Source organism: Bubalus bubalis, chromosome 12, assembly GCF_019923935.1.
Source record: "Bubalus bubalis isolate 160015118507 breed Murrah chromosome 12, NDDB_SH_1, whole genome shotgun sequence".
Taxonomy (NCBI): domain Eukaryota; kingdom Metazoa; phylum Chordata; class Mammalia; order Artiodactyla; family Bovidae; genus Bubalus; species Bubalus bubalis.
The window spans coordinates 47,506,694-47,523,466 of record NC_059168.1 but is presented as its reverse complement, the minus strand read 5'-3'; the positions used below and the strand labels follow the sequence as shown (position 1 = coordinate 47,523,466).

Genomic DNA, 16,773 nt, shown 5'->3' with positions numbered 1-16,773 from the left:
GAGGTAAAACCATGAAGAATCACTGATGGCTCTGATGTAGAAGAGAGTTAAGTGTGATTTTAGTGATTTTTTGGCTTGAACAATTAAGATGGTGTTATTATTTGTGGAGATGGGGTAAGACTGAGGGAAGAATGATTGCTGAGAAGTGTGTGCTCTTTTGGTGTTCTACTTGGAAATAGCAACAAATGCAGTTGGTTATGAGTCCAGAACTCAGGGAGAAATCTAGTCTAGAAACAGAAATTTAGAGGTCACCATCTCTGTCAATTTGGGTTGCTTTAAACACATTATTATAGACTGGGTTGCTCAGCTAGCTCTCTGACCTTTTTTTTTTTTTTTTTTTAAAAAGTACTTGTGATCCATCAGCTGAGAGAAAGGGGGCCTGTATGGGAGGCACCAGGGAGGAGAAGGTTTGAGGAGAGAGCGGAGAGTATAAAAGACATCTCTGAGGGTGGGAAATTTACTAGGGAAACCTGATGGACTGGAGGTTGCAGTCATTAGTTTAAAATAAAATGGGTCACCTATGCCCTCTCCCTTCCTTTCTTCTTCGCTATATGAGGGCCACTGAGGTAGGAGGCTAGGCAAGGTGGGGACCCAGAGAGGGTTCAGGGCTGAGTAAGGCAGTGGCCTAGCAAGGGTGGAGAGACTGGTGACATGCAAAGGGTTGAGCAGGTGAAGGGAATGTGTGTGTGTGTGTGCGCTCAGTCGCTCAGTTGTGCCTCTTTGTGACCTCATCATGTGTTATAGCCTGCTGCGCTCCTCTGTCCTTGGAATTCTCCAGGCAAGAATACTAGAGGGGGTTGCCATTCCCTTCTCCAGGGGGTCTTCCCAATACAGGGATTGAAACTGGGTCTCTTGTACTGCAGGCAGATTCTTTACTGTCTGAGCCACCAGAAAGCCCCAAGGGAATATATAATAAAATATAAAATAAAAAATCACATTAGCAAAAAAATGTTAAAGTTAATATTATAATATATATGCACAACATTGTAGAATGCAAAGAGTTTTCATATCATGGTGGCATCTTGTTATCCAAGGCATTTTAGAGGCCAGTGCTTCTAGTTACATTTAGTAGTGAGGAAAATAAAGTTGAGAGACTTTCCCAAAGTCACATAACAACTTGAAGGCATAGCTGAGACTAGAATTCTGGGATTCAGATTTCCAGGTCACTACTCTCTACAACAAAAGAGCAGTGCTTGAATACTTGATATGTTTATCATAAAAAGGGGATTATCAGAATGGAAAACACTGGTCAGGAAAGAATAATCTAATGCCATTTAATCCCCCAATTTCAACTATTTGGAAAAACTGTGGCCATTCACAGATTTCTATCCAAAAAGTGGGTTTAAATTTACTTGGTTATTGCTCTTCCAGAAGAAAATATTCATTGAATAGGAACAGATCATTGACACAAAACAAAACAAACCAAAAAAAAAGTAGAAATTAGATTTTTATTATATTATAAACATTTCCAGAATATAAACTGATTTTATATCGACTCTTTTTAAAAACTGTATGTAAGTTAAGCTTATTATAAGGTATGTAATTTTCCACTTTTCAATCTAGAAAATATACTGCAAGTTAGATCTAACAGAGGAAAAATATCTATCTAAATTGCTTCACAGAGAAAACTAATGAATATAAAAATACCCACCCCAAACTAAAACCCAAGCAAGAAATAGATTCTGTTAAGCCTATTAATCCTACTTAAATATAAATGACCTCCCAAGGGAAAAATACTTCCGCCATCACAGCAACCAGATGAATAAAAGCAGAGCCACTCTCGTTAAGGGAAATTACATTATGTATAAGAAAAATGTAGTAATGATTTTAGAAAATGAGGAAAAATATTCCATGTTGGATAGCAAGCGTACTCTGTTTCCTGTTCTCTTAGCCTTTGTACCTGCTCATGTGAGAAGAGGGATTTGAACATGAACACTGTAAAACCAAGCTTCTCAACTATTAGTTTAACCCTGGGGGAACCAAGGCAAGAGCTTCAAAATCCAAGGATAGACTGGTCCCAAAGCATTTCCTCCTCTGTCCTTTCTTGGCCTTGTTCCTTTTTCTCTTTTCTGCGCTTACGTTCCTCTTTCTTAGAAGCTACATCTCGGCTTTTTTTCTCCTTCCGGTTCTTAAGCTTTTCTGTACTGACTCTGACTGTTTCTGCCTCCGTTTTGCTTGTTTGGATGCTCTTGTATTTGTCTAAATCTATTTCCTCACAAGCTTTTTTCCTCTTATGCTTGGGCCGCTCCTCCTCTGGCTTTTCTCTGCCTTCCTCTGTGTGCCTTTTCCTCTTCTGATGTATGTGTTTATAACTAGCCTGATGGGCACTGGTACTATTTTCTGAGGAGAGGTGCCTGTAAACTCCAGATTCTACACTGTATGAGCTACAGTTAGACTCGTGCTGACTAAGGTTCGGGGGTACAGGTTTTCCTGAGAAACAGTCCCTGGTGAACTGAGAGTAGCTCAGGGAGTCTAGTCTCAGCCTGCTGTCATGAGCTGGTAGCCACTGAGGTAACTGCTTTTCCACTCTTTGTGAAATACTGCATGATCTTGGGTAGGTTTGGACGGTTCCATATGGGAGTCTTTGCTCAAACATTCTACACCTGTGTCTAGAGTCAACCTCTTCTTTGTACCCATAGGTTTCCAAATAATCCTCTCTCATCTTCCTGAAACAAGTCTTTGGCTCTAAGCCTCTGGCTTTCTGCACTTTGATATAATCTTCAAGCTCGTCTTGAAAAGAGTCATATGTCTTCTTTGAATGCTTCATTAGCTTGACAAGGGATTCTCTGTAGGTAGAAAAGATGGGAGAAAATTCTTCTTACTAGATTATTTAATTCTGAATATTTCCTTTACTCTTGAAGAGTCTCAAAAGACAAAATAAAGAAGCCCCTTCCCCATCCCAAAATTAAAATCTACTTTGGTATAAAAGTTAAATATCATGACATTATATGCCAAAAAGGAGCATAAGGAAGTCAAATATTGCCTATGCCACTCACAAGTAATTTTATCCTTCTCAGAAGTGAGATGAAGGAGGCAGAAAGGAGCTGACATGTATAATTCTTTTGTAGGGCTAAAAATGTAAGGCTTTGTAGGGATGTCTGGATAGAAGGACTTACACATTCATGGTGAGTGGCCTGATCTGAGTGTTCAAATAATTTCTAAAGTTCAGATTCTTGAACACGGTTGTCTAAGAAAAGTAACAAACCATAGAGAGGTAATTTAAAAAATCTTCTGTTCACTCAAAATAAAATAAACATAGATACTCACCAGACAACAATATTGTAAGACTTAACAATAAAATTGTAAAATGGTTTGGGAATGCTGGAAATTAGAAATCCAGCTGAGACAAAACTACTCTTAGGTATAGGGCGTGAGAAAAGATGAGGGAACAGAGTTCTGTATCTTCTGCATAGGGAATTGGATTTCATTCCGTTACTTCTGATTGGTGAAAAAGACATTCTAGAATGCCTTCTGGTTTGTTCTCTATTAAAGAGCTGGTGGGAGGGCTAAGAGGGAAATGGAGGTGAAAGCTCAGAGCGGGTAGGGATTTATGTAGAGAAAAGTTTCAGAAGAAATTTCAAGCAGATATGCTAATCTTTGCTTGCTTTTTGGGGGATAGGGCAGTACAACTATTTCTCTTTCTGTCCCCCACCTCAAATCCTGCATTACAAATATAGCAGAAAATGTACTTAATATGAGAAGATAATATTTTTTGTGATATGCTTTATTTCCAAAAATTATGAGGCAGTATAACCCATGTAGTTCCTTCCTTTAACAGAAACAAGTCTGACAGCAATCTAGAGTCACCAATGATCATCTACTTTTACTGGCAATTTGAGATTAAAAAGGAAGTTTAAATGAAGCCTAATTTGGTGAGCCAGAAAATTTAGTTCCTATTCAACTTAAATAGTAGAAAAATTCTGACTAGAGCAAAATGTAACATAATTATTAAACAGGGGCAAAAAAATTTGACCAGACACTTCAGAAAAGAATATACACAAATGGACAATAAGCACATGAAAGATGCTCAATATCATTCATCATCAAGTAGATGTTAATTAAAACCACAAAGCAATACCCCCATGCACTCACTGAATGACTGAAATTAAAGAGATTGGTGAGGATATAGAACAACTGGAATTCTCAAATGTTGCTGGTAGGATATAAAATGGTACGACTACTTGGAAAATAGTCTGGTAGTTTCTAAGGAAGTTAGACATACACCTACCATATGATCCAGTTATTCCACTCCTAGATATTTATCCTAAAGAGAAGGAAGTATATGTCCACATAAAGACTTATACTTGAATATTCACAGCAGTTTTATGTGTAATAGCCCCAGAAAGGAAAAAAAAAACCCAAATATTGATCAACAGATAAATGCATAAATCAAACAGTGGTATATCCATATAATGGAATCAATGATAAAAAGGATCAGACTATTGATACACTTGACGAAATGGATGAATCTCAAAATAATCAAACTGACTCAAAAAAGACTGAGAAAATAGTACATAATACATGATTCCATGTACATAAAGCTCTTGAAAAAGGAAAACTAACCTATAGCAATACAGTGGTTGCCTGGGAAAAAGTAGTCAGGAAAAAGTAGGAGGGAGCTCAGCTAGTAAAAGATCCGCCTTCAATGCTGGAGACCCTGGTTCCATTCCTGCATCAGGAAGATCTAATGGAGAAGGGAATGGCAACCCATGCCAGTATTCTTGGGCTTCCCTGGTGGCTCAGACAGTAAAGAATCCACCTGTAATACAGGAGACCTGTGTTTGATCCCCAGGTTGGGAAGATCCTCTGGAGGAGGGCATGACAACCCACTCCAGTATTCTTGCCTGGAGAATCCCCATGGACAGAGGAGCCTGGCTGGCTACAGTCCATGGGGTTGCACAGAGTTGGACATGACTGAGCGACTCAGCACAGCATTATAAGGGGCATTTCTGAGGGCATGGATATGTTTACTATCTTAACTGTGGTGATCATTTCATCAATACGTATGTTTCAAACCTATCAAATTATATACCTGGAATATGTACAGTTTCCTGTACATACCTCAACTATACCTCAATATACCACCAATCAGAGCTACTTTTAAAAAGTCACTAATAAAATTAAAAAGATGTTGATAATTGTCAAAACTGGATGATAAGTACAGAAGGTGTCATAATACTGTTTTCTCTATTTTTATATTTAAAAATGTTTTATAAGAAAAAGATTTACTTCATACTCACAGGATGGCTATAATTAAAAAGATAGATAATAAATAATGTGCTGGCAAAGAGGAGGAAAAACCGGAGACTTCATTCATTCTTGGTGGGAATGTAAAATGGTACAGCAACTTTGGAAAACAGTTTGGCAGTTCTTCAAAATGTCAAACACAGAGTCACCACATAACCCTAGCAATTTCACTCCTAAATATATACCCAAGAGAAATGAAAATCTATGTCAACACAAAAATTTGTACAAAAATGTTCACAGCAGCACTATTACTGACAGCTAAAATTAGAAACAATCAATGTTCATTAGCTGATGAATGGATAAACACAATGTGGCAATTTACACAATGGAATGTTATTCAGGAACATAAAGGAATGAGGTACTACAAAATGGTATAATATGGATGAAACTTGAAGACATGCAGAGTGAAAAAAGCCAACCCCAAAAGATCACAGATGGTGCAGAGATCAATGAAGAGGTGAACTGAACCTTACCCTTATCAGACTGAGACCTTGGTGGAGAAATCTGATCATATTCACTCATTAATTAGTTCCGTTTTTTAGCATGAACTTTCTCCAAATAGCGAGACTGTGCAACAACCGAGGAGCTAAAAACCATGACAGCAGAGATTTTAAAAATCTATTTTTGCCCAATATTCCACTTCCCTTTACCTGAAACCAAGCAATCTTTTCTTTTTTCTAAAAAAAAGTTAAACTTGCTTTGAGGTTTGAAGTTTGAAGTTATGGAAGGTTAACTGCTCTACAATATTGCAAGCACAATCTTGTTATAATGATTAAATAATTCAAAGTTTAGAATTACATCAACATAAATCAATCATCTGAAAACTCACAAAATGCATCTTCAATTTCTTATTTTGCTTCCTGTAAATCTGAAAGTAAAGCCAACTTTTTGAGTATGTGTTTTGTGCTGTGCTTAATCATTCAGTGTGCGACCCCATGGATTGGAGCCAGCCAGGCTCCTCTGTCCATGGGGATTCTCCAGGCAAGAATATTGGAGTGGGTTGCCATGCCCTCCTCCAAGGGATCTTCCCAATCCAGGGATCGAACCCAGGCCTCCTGCATTGCAGGTGGCTTCTTACTGTTTGAGCCAAGAGGGAAGCCCAGTGTGTATTTTACCCTTGAAAAATAAATAATATTGTTTATTTTAGAGAAAGTGATCCAAAATTTACACCTCTGAATTTGAAAATAGCACTTGTGAGTTTTAGTTTATTTACTCAGGAATTTTACTATATTTAGTCTGAACTAAGAGTGTTATACTTTCGCTTGCTTTCAAATCAAAGTATTAGTATAACATATATAAATAATTCAGTATAAATTATGTATAATATGTATAATGCTTCAGTATACATAACGCTAATAATTGAGATGTCCTTATTTTCAACCTACCTCATAATGTGAAATCCATTATGATTCAAATTATGGCACTAGTTCTTATAAGCCTTCTACAAAAGGTATCTGTAAAATGTTCAGTCTTTGCTCACTCAACGTGGTATCTATGAATAAAATAAGGGCAGGTAAGACATTTACGATAATATCCTGTATCATTTCATATACCATATCAAATCTTAACTTCTCAAGTTAAGACTGCTTACAAGGCTAAAGTAATAGCTTTTTGCTCATTGGAATGGCAATTTCATTATGAAAACATTTAGTAAGCCTCTGATATTGCATATGAGCTTGAGCAAACTCCAGGAGACAGTGAAGGGCAGGGAAGCCTGGCGTATTGCAGTTCATGGGGTCACAAAGAGTTGGATATGACTTAGCGACTGAACAACAACAATAATGTATTTTTTAGTTCAGAAAATACTTCTCCTTCTCTGAAGGAGAAGTTACTGGGGCACATTACAGTAGGACTCTGGACTTCAGGAAAATGATCTGGGGCGGGCATCCAGCCTTAGTACTTCGTGTCTTAGAGCAGACATGTTTCTGATTTCTGATCTTTGTAATTGTTAAAATCCCAGCGGTATCTCTCTCCCCATGTTGGCTGACTTCTCCCATCTGGGACTTAATGTAATTGATTTACTTTTCTAAATGTAGGACTTTACACTTTATCCTGTTAAAGGTTTAGGCCACCACTCTCATCTCTGACAATCTTAAAATTCAGATTCTTTTAATCTTGGCATTTGCTACAATACTAGTTATAATCTAAAATGGTACAAAGTTTTGACAATTTCTTTAAAAGTTAAATACCTACTATAGGATCCAGTCATTTCACTCATATGTATTTGCCCAAGAGACATGAAAACATGTCCATGCAAAGACCTGTACATGAATACTCATAGCAGCTTTATTTCTTATAGCCAAAATCAGAAGCAACTCTATCAGCAGGGGAATGGGTAAGAAAAGTGTGGTATATCCATACAACAGAATTATTCAGCGGTGAAAAGGAACAAAATAGCAATACATACAACATGGATGAATCACAAAATAATCATGCTGAGTAAAAGCATGAGTACCTAATGAGTCTACTTATAAAAGTTCTAGAAACACAAATTAATCTGTAGCGATAGAAAGCAGATTAGTGGTTGCCAGGCACAAGGATGGAGGGAGGGATAAATTGTAAAGGAGCAGGAGAAAAGTGTTCAAGCTGGTGGAAATACATGGCATTTTGTTTATGAAAGTAGTTTCATGTCAAATACCTGCCAAAAACTCATTGTACACTTTTAATGAGTGCTGTTTACTGTGCTGCTGCTAAGTCACTTCAGTCGTGTCCGACTCTGTGTGACCCCATAGACGGTAAAGTGTACGAGAGGCGTTTAAAGATCTAAAATGAATGTTTTGGAAAAAAAATTCTACTGTAATTTGTTAAACTGGATACGTAACTGTGTGTTAGTCACTTGGTCGTGTCTGACTTTTTGTGATTCCATGGACTGTAGCCCAACAGGCTCCTCTGTCTGTGGAATTATCCAGGCAAGAATACTGGAGTGGGTTACCATTCCCTTCTCCGGGGGATCTCTCGGACCCAGTGACTGAACCCAGGTCTCTTCCATTGCAGGCAGATTGTTTACCGTCTGAGCCACCATATATATACACACACAGATATTTGGTCAAGCAACAAGTGGGATCTTAGTTCCCCGACCAGGGATGGAACCCACCTGTGTGCCCCCTGCAGCAGAAGCACAGTCTTAACCACTGAATTTTAGGGAAGTCCCTACACTGGATCTTTAAATGTTGGCTTTGTTTCCAGGAAGATCATTCACCTAACATAGCTTAAGCCAACCTATGAAGAACTACTGGTTGCCACACAATGTTAATTTTCTCACTGCTTCTAGGAGCTAGACATAGGGACTCTAGAGTCAGTTCTGGCGCTTATTATATAGGCTTGGTCAAGTTTTTCAGGTATTGTGGATCTTAAGGAAATTAACAAATGTAAAGTACTTGGAAGAGTATATGGCACATAGTAAATGCTGTACAACTGGACTGTTTTTATTGTCATTCGGGATTTCATCTATTTAACTGAAATGTTTTTCCAACCAATTATTCCAGTAACTGTGTGCTCAGTTGCTTGTCGTGTCTGACTGTTTGGGACCCTAAGGACTGTAGCCCGCTAGGCTCCTTTGTTCATGGGACTCTCCAGCCAAGAATACTGGAGTGGGTTGCCATGCCCTCCTCCAGGGGTCTTCCCAGCCTAAGGATGGAACCTGTGTCTCTCTCGTCTCCTGCGTTGCAGACAGATTCTTCACCCACTAAGCCATCTAAAAGCCCATTCCAGTAACTACAGAAAGCCAAATGAAGAAAAGATTATGGCTGTACAGGTCAGGAGTGCCTGACAGGAGTACCTAATTCTTTGCATTTCAAGCTAACTCATGTTTCAGAAGGACCTTTTTTTTTAAATGAAAGGTCAAATTTCAACTTGATTCTTACTATCTTTTCTGATTGCTGATTTTAAACCAACTGTTATAAGGTTTCAGTTTATGTCCTGTGTTAATGTTTGCTATATGTACTTTGACGTCTAAAAGAATGGAATGTCAAGCAGAAACATCCAATCTATTTACAAGTTGGTATTAGGTCTCAAGCAAGAAATAGTTTGTTTCTTCTGAAACTCATTTGGAGTATTTTTCTCAGATTAGGGTTAATTTTTGTAAAAAATCTAGCAAAATTCTGAAAACTTGATGTTCCTATTTGTACATCACAAGTCTAGTTATAGATGACTATCCACAATGCCATTCACTTTCAGGAAAGATATAGTGCAAATAGAAAGAAAACGTAATCTTTTATTTGGAGAAATGAAACTATGCACCTTGCTATTCAATAGCTGTACAAGGGTTGGTCTTATTTCAGTAATAGTAGGTAAAGCCATTGCAAAAGCTAAAGTAATAAAAACACCGCATGTGAACTACTGAGTTAAATATGAAAAATGAAAAGTATGAATTACTTGCAATTCAAAACTGTCTAAAAAGGATTAGTATTTAATAAAATACTAAGAACCACTCCACTGTTCCTAATTCTAATCTTGTCAGAAAATTTGTTACACCCCAATCATCCTTTCAGGGGCTTCCCTGGCAGCTCAGATGGTAAAGAATCTGCCTGCAATGCAGGAGACCAGGTTTGATCCCTGGGTCGGGAAGATCTCCTGAAGAAGGGAATGGCTACCTACTTCAGTATTTTTGCTTGGAGAATTCCATGGACAGAGGACTCTGGGAGGCTACAGTCCATCGGGTCACAGAGTTGGACACCACTAAGCAAGCATACAATCACCCTTTTAGAAATTGCAAAACCTGAATTTAACTTCTGCATTATATATGTTTTTAATATGCCACAATAGGTTTAATAGGTTGATGAGTAAATCAACTCAATCTGAGTGAAAAATTTACTAAAAATTTTCATGCCCACAGGACACTACCCGATTTGTGTTGTAACATGACATTAAAACTAAGTTTTAAAAAATACTTATTAAATATCTTTAATCACTGAAGAAAAAATGTTTGAGCAAAATTAGAATGTTAATTTGGCAAGTTTTAGGTGTAATTAGTTTCCCTTTAATAAACTCTTCTTTAAATATATCAAATTAATGACACAGTACTACACTTTTACATGGAGTTCACTAAGAAGCATTAAAGGACATTTTCCCCACCATTTGCATCTTCTCTCAGCAATGTTATGTACCATTCACTGTACTTTGTTAAAGTTATCCAGAAGTATTTTGGCTTTTATGCAATAGTTAATAGTATTTTTTTAAATCTCAATGTCTAATTGCTTGTTACTAACATTTACAGATAGTATTGGTTTTGTATATTAACCTTGTACTTTGTGTCCTTGCTAAACTCACTTATTCTAGTAGCTTTTCCAAAATTCCTTGGGATTTTCTACATAGATGATTATTTGTTGTTGTTGAGTTGCTAAGCCATGTCTGATTCTTTTGTGACCCTGTGGACTGTGAACTGCCAGGCTCCTCTGTCCATGAAATTTCACACCGGAGTGGGTTGCCTCTTCCTTCTCCAGGTTATCTTCCCAACCCAGGGACTGAACTTTATTCTCCAGCACTGCAGGCAGATTCTTTACCACTGAGCCACCAGGGAGCCCATAGATGATCAGATCATTAGTATCAGCAAACAGACAGTCTGATTTCTTCCTCTCCAATCTGTAAACCTTTTTTCCTTTCCTGACTATACTGGTTAGGACGTCCAGGACAATACTAAAAAGAACTGACGAGAATAGACATCCCTGCCTTGCTCCTGGCTCTTGAGGTTGGCAATCTTTTAAAACCATTATAACCTTTGGGAAGACTAGAGCACAGCTTGTATCAGGAAAGGGGTTCCCAACCCCTGGGCCACGGACAGTTAACTGTCACGGCCTCTTAGGAACAGGGCTGCAAAGTGGAAGGTAAGTGGCCTGCAACCAAGCAAAGCTTCATCTGTATTTATAGCTGATCATCGCTTGCATCCCCCAGTCTGTGTAAAAATTGTCTTCCACGGAACCGGTCCCTGGTGCCAAAACAGTTGGGGACTGTTTGGGGGACCGCTGTTTTAGGAGACTAGGTAACCAATTCTGTTCTCTTAACCAAAGTATGCTGCTTTATTCCTTTTTACCAGAGGGTCAAATTCCATTTAAGAAGTTTTGAGAGATGCAGTGTATACTTTCTAGCATTATGAATACTCTTAACTGAGTTAGTTATTAACCTTGCCTTTTCAGGAAATGAGATTAGTATGTGACCTATGAGTTTGCCATAGAACTGGATGACTTATAGTTTACACTAATAAAATCACAAAAGTAACAGGATTTGCTATGGCACATTTCCAATGACAAAACATAAAGGAATTAACAAAATCATTAATTGGGATTATTGGTTACAAATGTAATATAAAATTTATGTCCATTTATTTTGGTTGTGCTGTACAGCTTGCGGGATCTTAGTTCCCTAACCTAGGCCCCAGCAGGAAAAGCACTGATTCCTAATCATTAGATGATCAGGGAAATTTCCTGTCTTTACTCAAACTAAGCCTTTGGTAAAGAATCCACCTGCAGTGCAGGAGACCTGGACTCGACTCGTGGGTTGGGAAGACCCCCCCCTGGAAATGGAAATGGCAACCCACTCGAGTATTCTTCCCTGGAAAATTTCATGAACAGAAGAGCCTGGTGGGCTACAGTCCATGGGGTCACAAAGAGTTGGACATGACCGAGTGACTGAGCACACACAAATGTTTTGAATATCAATCATTGTAAGTAATCTATGGCTAGCTAGCTCAAGGATCTTGACTAGATCAACGAAGAAATTAGTTTTACTTGGGCCCAAGGCCCATTTACTTGGGCCCATTCTGATTTAGAATGTCATCAAATACATGCCAGTCCTTCCAAAAGGTCAGTAAATGTGAACAGGTCAGTAAGAATGATCATGTCCTAACATAAGAACCTGGTTAATGGGAGGGGCTCTAAATGGTTTCTGAATAAATATAAGGGCTTATTAGCTTGATTTTCTGTCATTTGTCTCAAATCTCTGCGAAAAAACAAAGGAACACTTTAGACAATTACTATGTAAATGGGTTAGATTCAATAAGCAGTTAGAAATGCTCTTCATTCTGAAAATGAGTCTAATTTTCTTTTCTTTTAAAAAGCCAGATAAGAAAGAACTGTTTGCTGTGGTTTTGTTTCTATTGATTTCTTAGTAATATTATTCTGAAAAAAATTTTTAACTGTCAAAAATATTTGAGAAACTTCTTTTAATGAATTACAAAGTGTCCTGGAAAATCTTACTACACTTTCACCATAACTGTGATGTATATTTCTTTTCAAGTAAGTCTGGTCATGCGGTATTTGAGTTTTTGTGATTGAGTCTAATTTCTCAATTTCCTATTTGTAATTTACACCTTCTATATATTCCCTGCTTGCAAATTCTTAATCCTTACTGACCTTTATTATCAAGCCCAGCTTAAGAGAAGCTCCTTCATAAGTATTACAGCTATAGGTGAAAATGGATCAGGAGTTTTAATGGTCCTTTCAGAATCTTGAAAAGGAGAGTGGAATTTAATAATTGAAAGGATGATAATTCTTTGACACCTTTTGGAGGAATCTTAAGAAAAAAAGATACTGGCTAAGTACTAGATAAATTTTTTTTTCTCTTCCAGCTCATGTACAATAGGAAATTACATTAGGTGTTTATAAATATCTAAACTAAAAATATACTGGGTCCTAGGAGTGTTTTAAATAGCATACCAAATATTTACTATTTGTTAAGTAGCAGTTAACTGAATAATTAATAAGGATATTTACTTAAAAGTGACAAGAGGTAATTTTTAGGTAGTAAATTCTATTTTCCAAATCCTAACAAAATCTCAGCTGTAACTCAAAATATTTCACTACTCTTTGAACGTCATTTGATAGCCATTTTAAGTCAAAGTTTCACGTTTTATAAATTGCTGTTCTAGTACACAGCCAAGCCAAACCAGTTCATAATTTTAAAGCTGGTGAGGTCCTCTATTTGGTTAGTGCAGACTTCCTCAACCTTGACACTGACATCTCGTAGGATAATCCTTTGTGGAGGCTGTGGTATGTCTATGTTGGTGCCCTGTGCTTTTCATGTTGTGTGTGGCATCTCTGGCATCTAGCAGATACCAGTAGTACTACTGCTCACCAAGCTGTTCCTTGTCCAGTGGCAAAAACCAAGGAAAAAAGTCTTCAAACCGTCCTCTAAGGTAGGGGCGGGGCAAAAGCATCTGTTTGTGAAAGTCACTCAATCGGGCTAGTCCAACTCCCCTCCCCACAGATGGCAAAACAAGTTCAGAAAGTTTGGGACTTAGTGTCATAAAGCTAGTTGAGAAATTACCACTAGAATCTATTTGTGAAAGTCACTCAATCGGGCTAGTTCAACTCTCCTCCCCACAGATGGCAAAACAAGTTCAGAAAGTTTGGGACTTAGTGTCATAGCTAGTTGAGAAATTAGCACTAGAATCTATTTAGTCAAGACTCCTGTGCCCTCAAAACCACCTTGAAGCAGTACAGAAAGGTAACTGCCTGCCAACACTTTGTTTTGAACTGATTTTTAGTCTTTAGTAACTGCACATATTCAAAGTCATTGCAAAAAACAAAACAAAACAAAAAAAACCCCACTCTGGCAAAAAGCTGTTTTTCTTTCCCCCCATGAGAAACTGTTTCCAAAGTTCTGTGATGTGGCTATGGAAGCTAAACTGAATTGTAGTCTTGACATCATAATAGCTCAGGCTTGTTAGTGAAAGGCAGGAAGTTTGGTATGAAAGCAGAAAATTCAGATTTTATTTTTTTAATCTCAGAACAGTAATACTAACCCAGGCTGATTGAAGACACTAAAACCTAGTCTTCTAAAAGTTGCTATCACTAAGGTACTTAATGAAACATCATTTGGTTGCAGTTTCTGATTTCCATTTTTAGTGAATGGAATTTATATAAAATACTCACAAAATGTTCTAAGAAATTTATAATATTTTACTGTTTTGTCATTCCTTCAAGTGAAAGGTATAAAAGATTATTTAAGAGTACACAAAAATAGAGTATACTGTGGAAGATGAAAATAAAAATTATTTTAATGAAGTTATTATATTTACTGCTGTCCCTCAGGAAAAAGGAAAATTAAATTATCCAACAATGTTCTGGATTCCACCAAAAATAATGTTCTCATTTTGTCTCTCTGGAGACAAAAAGCAACATGAGGCAACACTGCAAATACTAAAAATTAACTATGAAACTGAAGATGGCTGAATGTTCTACTAGAATCTTTTGCAGTGGGATCAAGCTCCACGATCCAAAATCATTTCAAAACTGCCTTAAAGCCTAAACTCATAGTTTGGAACCAGCAGTTTGTTTGTACTTGTAAGTTCTTACAGTACTTGTAAGAACTCAAACATCTCTTAGATCGAAATGGTCAAGAAGTAGCTCTTTGTTTTAGGGAAAATGAATTGGTGAAAACTGTAAAAACTCTAGGCAGGTATATTCCTTTAAAACTTTTGCAGAGACTTGACCAAATTTTAACATGGTCAAGTTTGAATGAACCAGCCCCATCGTTGAGCTCAGGTCTGGAAAAGCTCACGGCTGTCAAAAAATATTTACTGTTTGTTCTAGCCAACACCTGATGAGGTTCCTGGCCTCTCTTTCATACAATTCTTACTAAAGGGTTTACAATTGCGAACTCTTCCTCAGGCTCTTTGAAATGTATTTCTGTCTCCTACAGCTCGGGTGTGTCTGAGTCTCTCGGATCTGAAAGTCATTCCTTTGAAATGTGATGATCATGTATTTCAGAGCCTGTCTCCCAGTTTCTGTGGGAAAACAAGAATTCTTACTTTCGTAATTGCCAGCAAGCTGACACTGCCCAACCCTTTGTTAAGTCTGCACTTCCCCGACTCTATTTGAACCCCATCTTTCCCCTTTCCTTCTTTTAAGACCCCCCAGTCACTTCTGCGAAAAGTCGGAATGGAGCTCAATATTTTTCCTACTATCAGTAGTTACTGAATAAAAGTTGTTTTCGCCGCCCTAACTGAAGTCCTGCTTTGACACTGGCAGGTATCTATTAAAACTCACACCACAATCAAGATGAGCTTGTACATCTTGGAGGCTTGTTTTAAAGGGTGTTATCCCCAAAAAACCCGGGGAAACTCTGCGAAGTGATCCCTCAAAACTTCACCCCCTCTTCTCTTCCTCCAGGGCCCCAGGAACCTTGGGCTCGCGTGTTTACTTCCTATTCTCCCCAAGTTCCGACTCCACTTCTCCCTACGTGTGAGTGAGGTCGCCACTTTCCGGGATGTTGAATTTCACCCCGCGCAGGTCTACGCCCTTCCGCGTCTGGGGCCTTTTCTCTCCTTTCCTCTGTCCCCATCACATCCTCCCCTTCCCTCGCCCTGACACTATCTACAGCCTCGGCCGGGTCGCCTCTCTCCCGCGCCAACCTCAGCTCCCCCGACAGCGGAGACGTCCCTTCTCCCTCCGCGATCCACGGGGGAGCCCGGCGCCCGTTTCCCAGGGGTGACGGGTGGGGAGGGGAGCGGAGCGCCTCAGGTCCTGTCCGGTCCGCCATTTCGCACTCTCCGGGCGCTCCGGGCCTTTACCGGGTCGCAGGATGGAGGGGCTAAAGGCCCGGGCCGCCCCCGCCGCCGGGGCGGGAACTCACCTTCTCTGAGGCAGGGGCAGCGTCTACAACTACTGTCCCCCTCCCCGCCAGCGCCGCCAGCCCGGGGATAGGCCGAGGTGGAGGTGGCGGAGAGGCAGGGACAACCACTGCCGCACCGCCGCCTCCGCCGCTGCCGAACAGGGCGGGGTAAGAGGAGGAGGAGGAGGCGGAGACCGGACTTCCTGAGGGGAAGTCGCCGCCACCACCAGCGGCTGACTGGACGGAACCGGGGACCATGGCGGCGAGGCGCGCCACCGCGCTTGCGCAGTCTTCCGGCTCCACGAAAGCCCCGCCCTCCCGGTTGCCCTACCCACTCAGTCCGTCAGTTCCCGAGTTCTCTTCTACTCTGGCTTGCATTAGCCTTTCTTTTGCTGTTCCTTGGTGTACCTCGGTGTTCCTTGCTGTTCCTTAGTCTTTTGCTCTTCTTTGGTGATTTCCCTGGTGGCTCAGTCGGAAAAGAGTCTGCCTGCAATATGGGAGACCTGAGTTCGATCCCTGGGTCGGGAAGATTCCCTGGAGAAGCAAAGGACAACTCACTGCAGTATTCTTGCCTGGAGAATCCCATGGACAGGGGATCTTGGTGGGCTACAGTCCATGGGATCGCAGAGAGTTGGACGCGACTGAGTGACTCACTTTCACTTTCTTTGCTGTTCCTTGGTCTCTCCATGGGCCTTCCCAGTTGGTGCTAGGGATAAAGAACTCGGCTACCAATGCAGGAGCCCCAAGAAACACGGGTCTGAGCCCTGGGTAGGGAAGATCCTCTGGAGAAGGCAATGGCAACCCACTCTAGTATTCTTGCCTGGAGAATCCCATGGACAGAGGAGCCTGGTGGGCTACAGTCCATGGGGTCACAAAGAGTCGGACAGGACTGAAGCGACTTAGCACGCACCCACCATTGGAAGAGAGGAAAAACTCCTGCGGCAGCTCACCTTGGGAGAGTCTGAAACCAATTAGGAA

At 39.7% G+C, this 16,773-nt stretch overlaps 1 protein-coding gene across 5 annotated transcripts; it reads right to left on the bottom strand.

The window, feature by feature from the left end:
• Positions 1–1,429: 1,429 nt before the first annotated feature.
• KRCC1 (lysine rich coiled-coil 1) lies at positions 1,430–15,975 on the bottom strand. Of its 5 annotated transcripts, none has more exons than XM_044925986.2 (5): positions 15,817–15,975; positions 6,633–6,739; positions 5,721–5,833; positions 4,564–4,759; positions 1,430–2,786 (listed from the first exon to the last, which is right to left on the bottom strand). In XM_044925986.2, exon 5 carries the CDS (start codon positions 2,765–2,767, stop codon positions 1,994–1,996), a length of 774 nt encoding a protein of 257 aa, XP_044781921.1. In that variant the 5' UTR covers positions 2,768–2,786; positions 4,564–4,759; positions 5,721–5,833; positions 6,633–6,739; positions 15,817–15,975; the 3' UTR covers positions 1,430–1,993. The 5 variants fall into 5 exon arrangements, with proteins under 5 accessions (XP_044781921.1, XP_006074807.3, XP_044781920.1 ...); XM_006074745.4 differs by lacking the exon at positions 4,564–4,759 and adding an exon at positions 3,117–3,187; XM_044925985.2 differs by lacking the exon at positions 4,564–4,759.
• Positions 15,976–16,773: the final 798 nt, after the last annotated feature.

Bases quoted from the DNA above. Each gene is read 5' to 3' on its own strand.
- KRCC1 (XM_006074745.4), bottom strand. From the start codon at position 5,759: ATGATCAGATTTCTCCACCAAGGTCTCAGTCTGATAAGG. The intron at 3,188-5,720 runs GTAAGGTTCAGT...TACTTTTCTTAG, and splicing joins AAGGTCTCAGTCTGATAAGG to ACAACCGTGTTCAAGAATCT. The intron at 2,787-3,116 runs GTAAGTCCTTCT...TTCTACCTACAG, and splicing joins AGGCCACTCACCATGAATGT to AGAATCCCTTGTCAAGCTAA.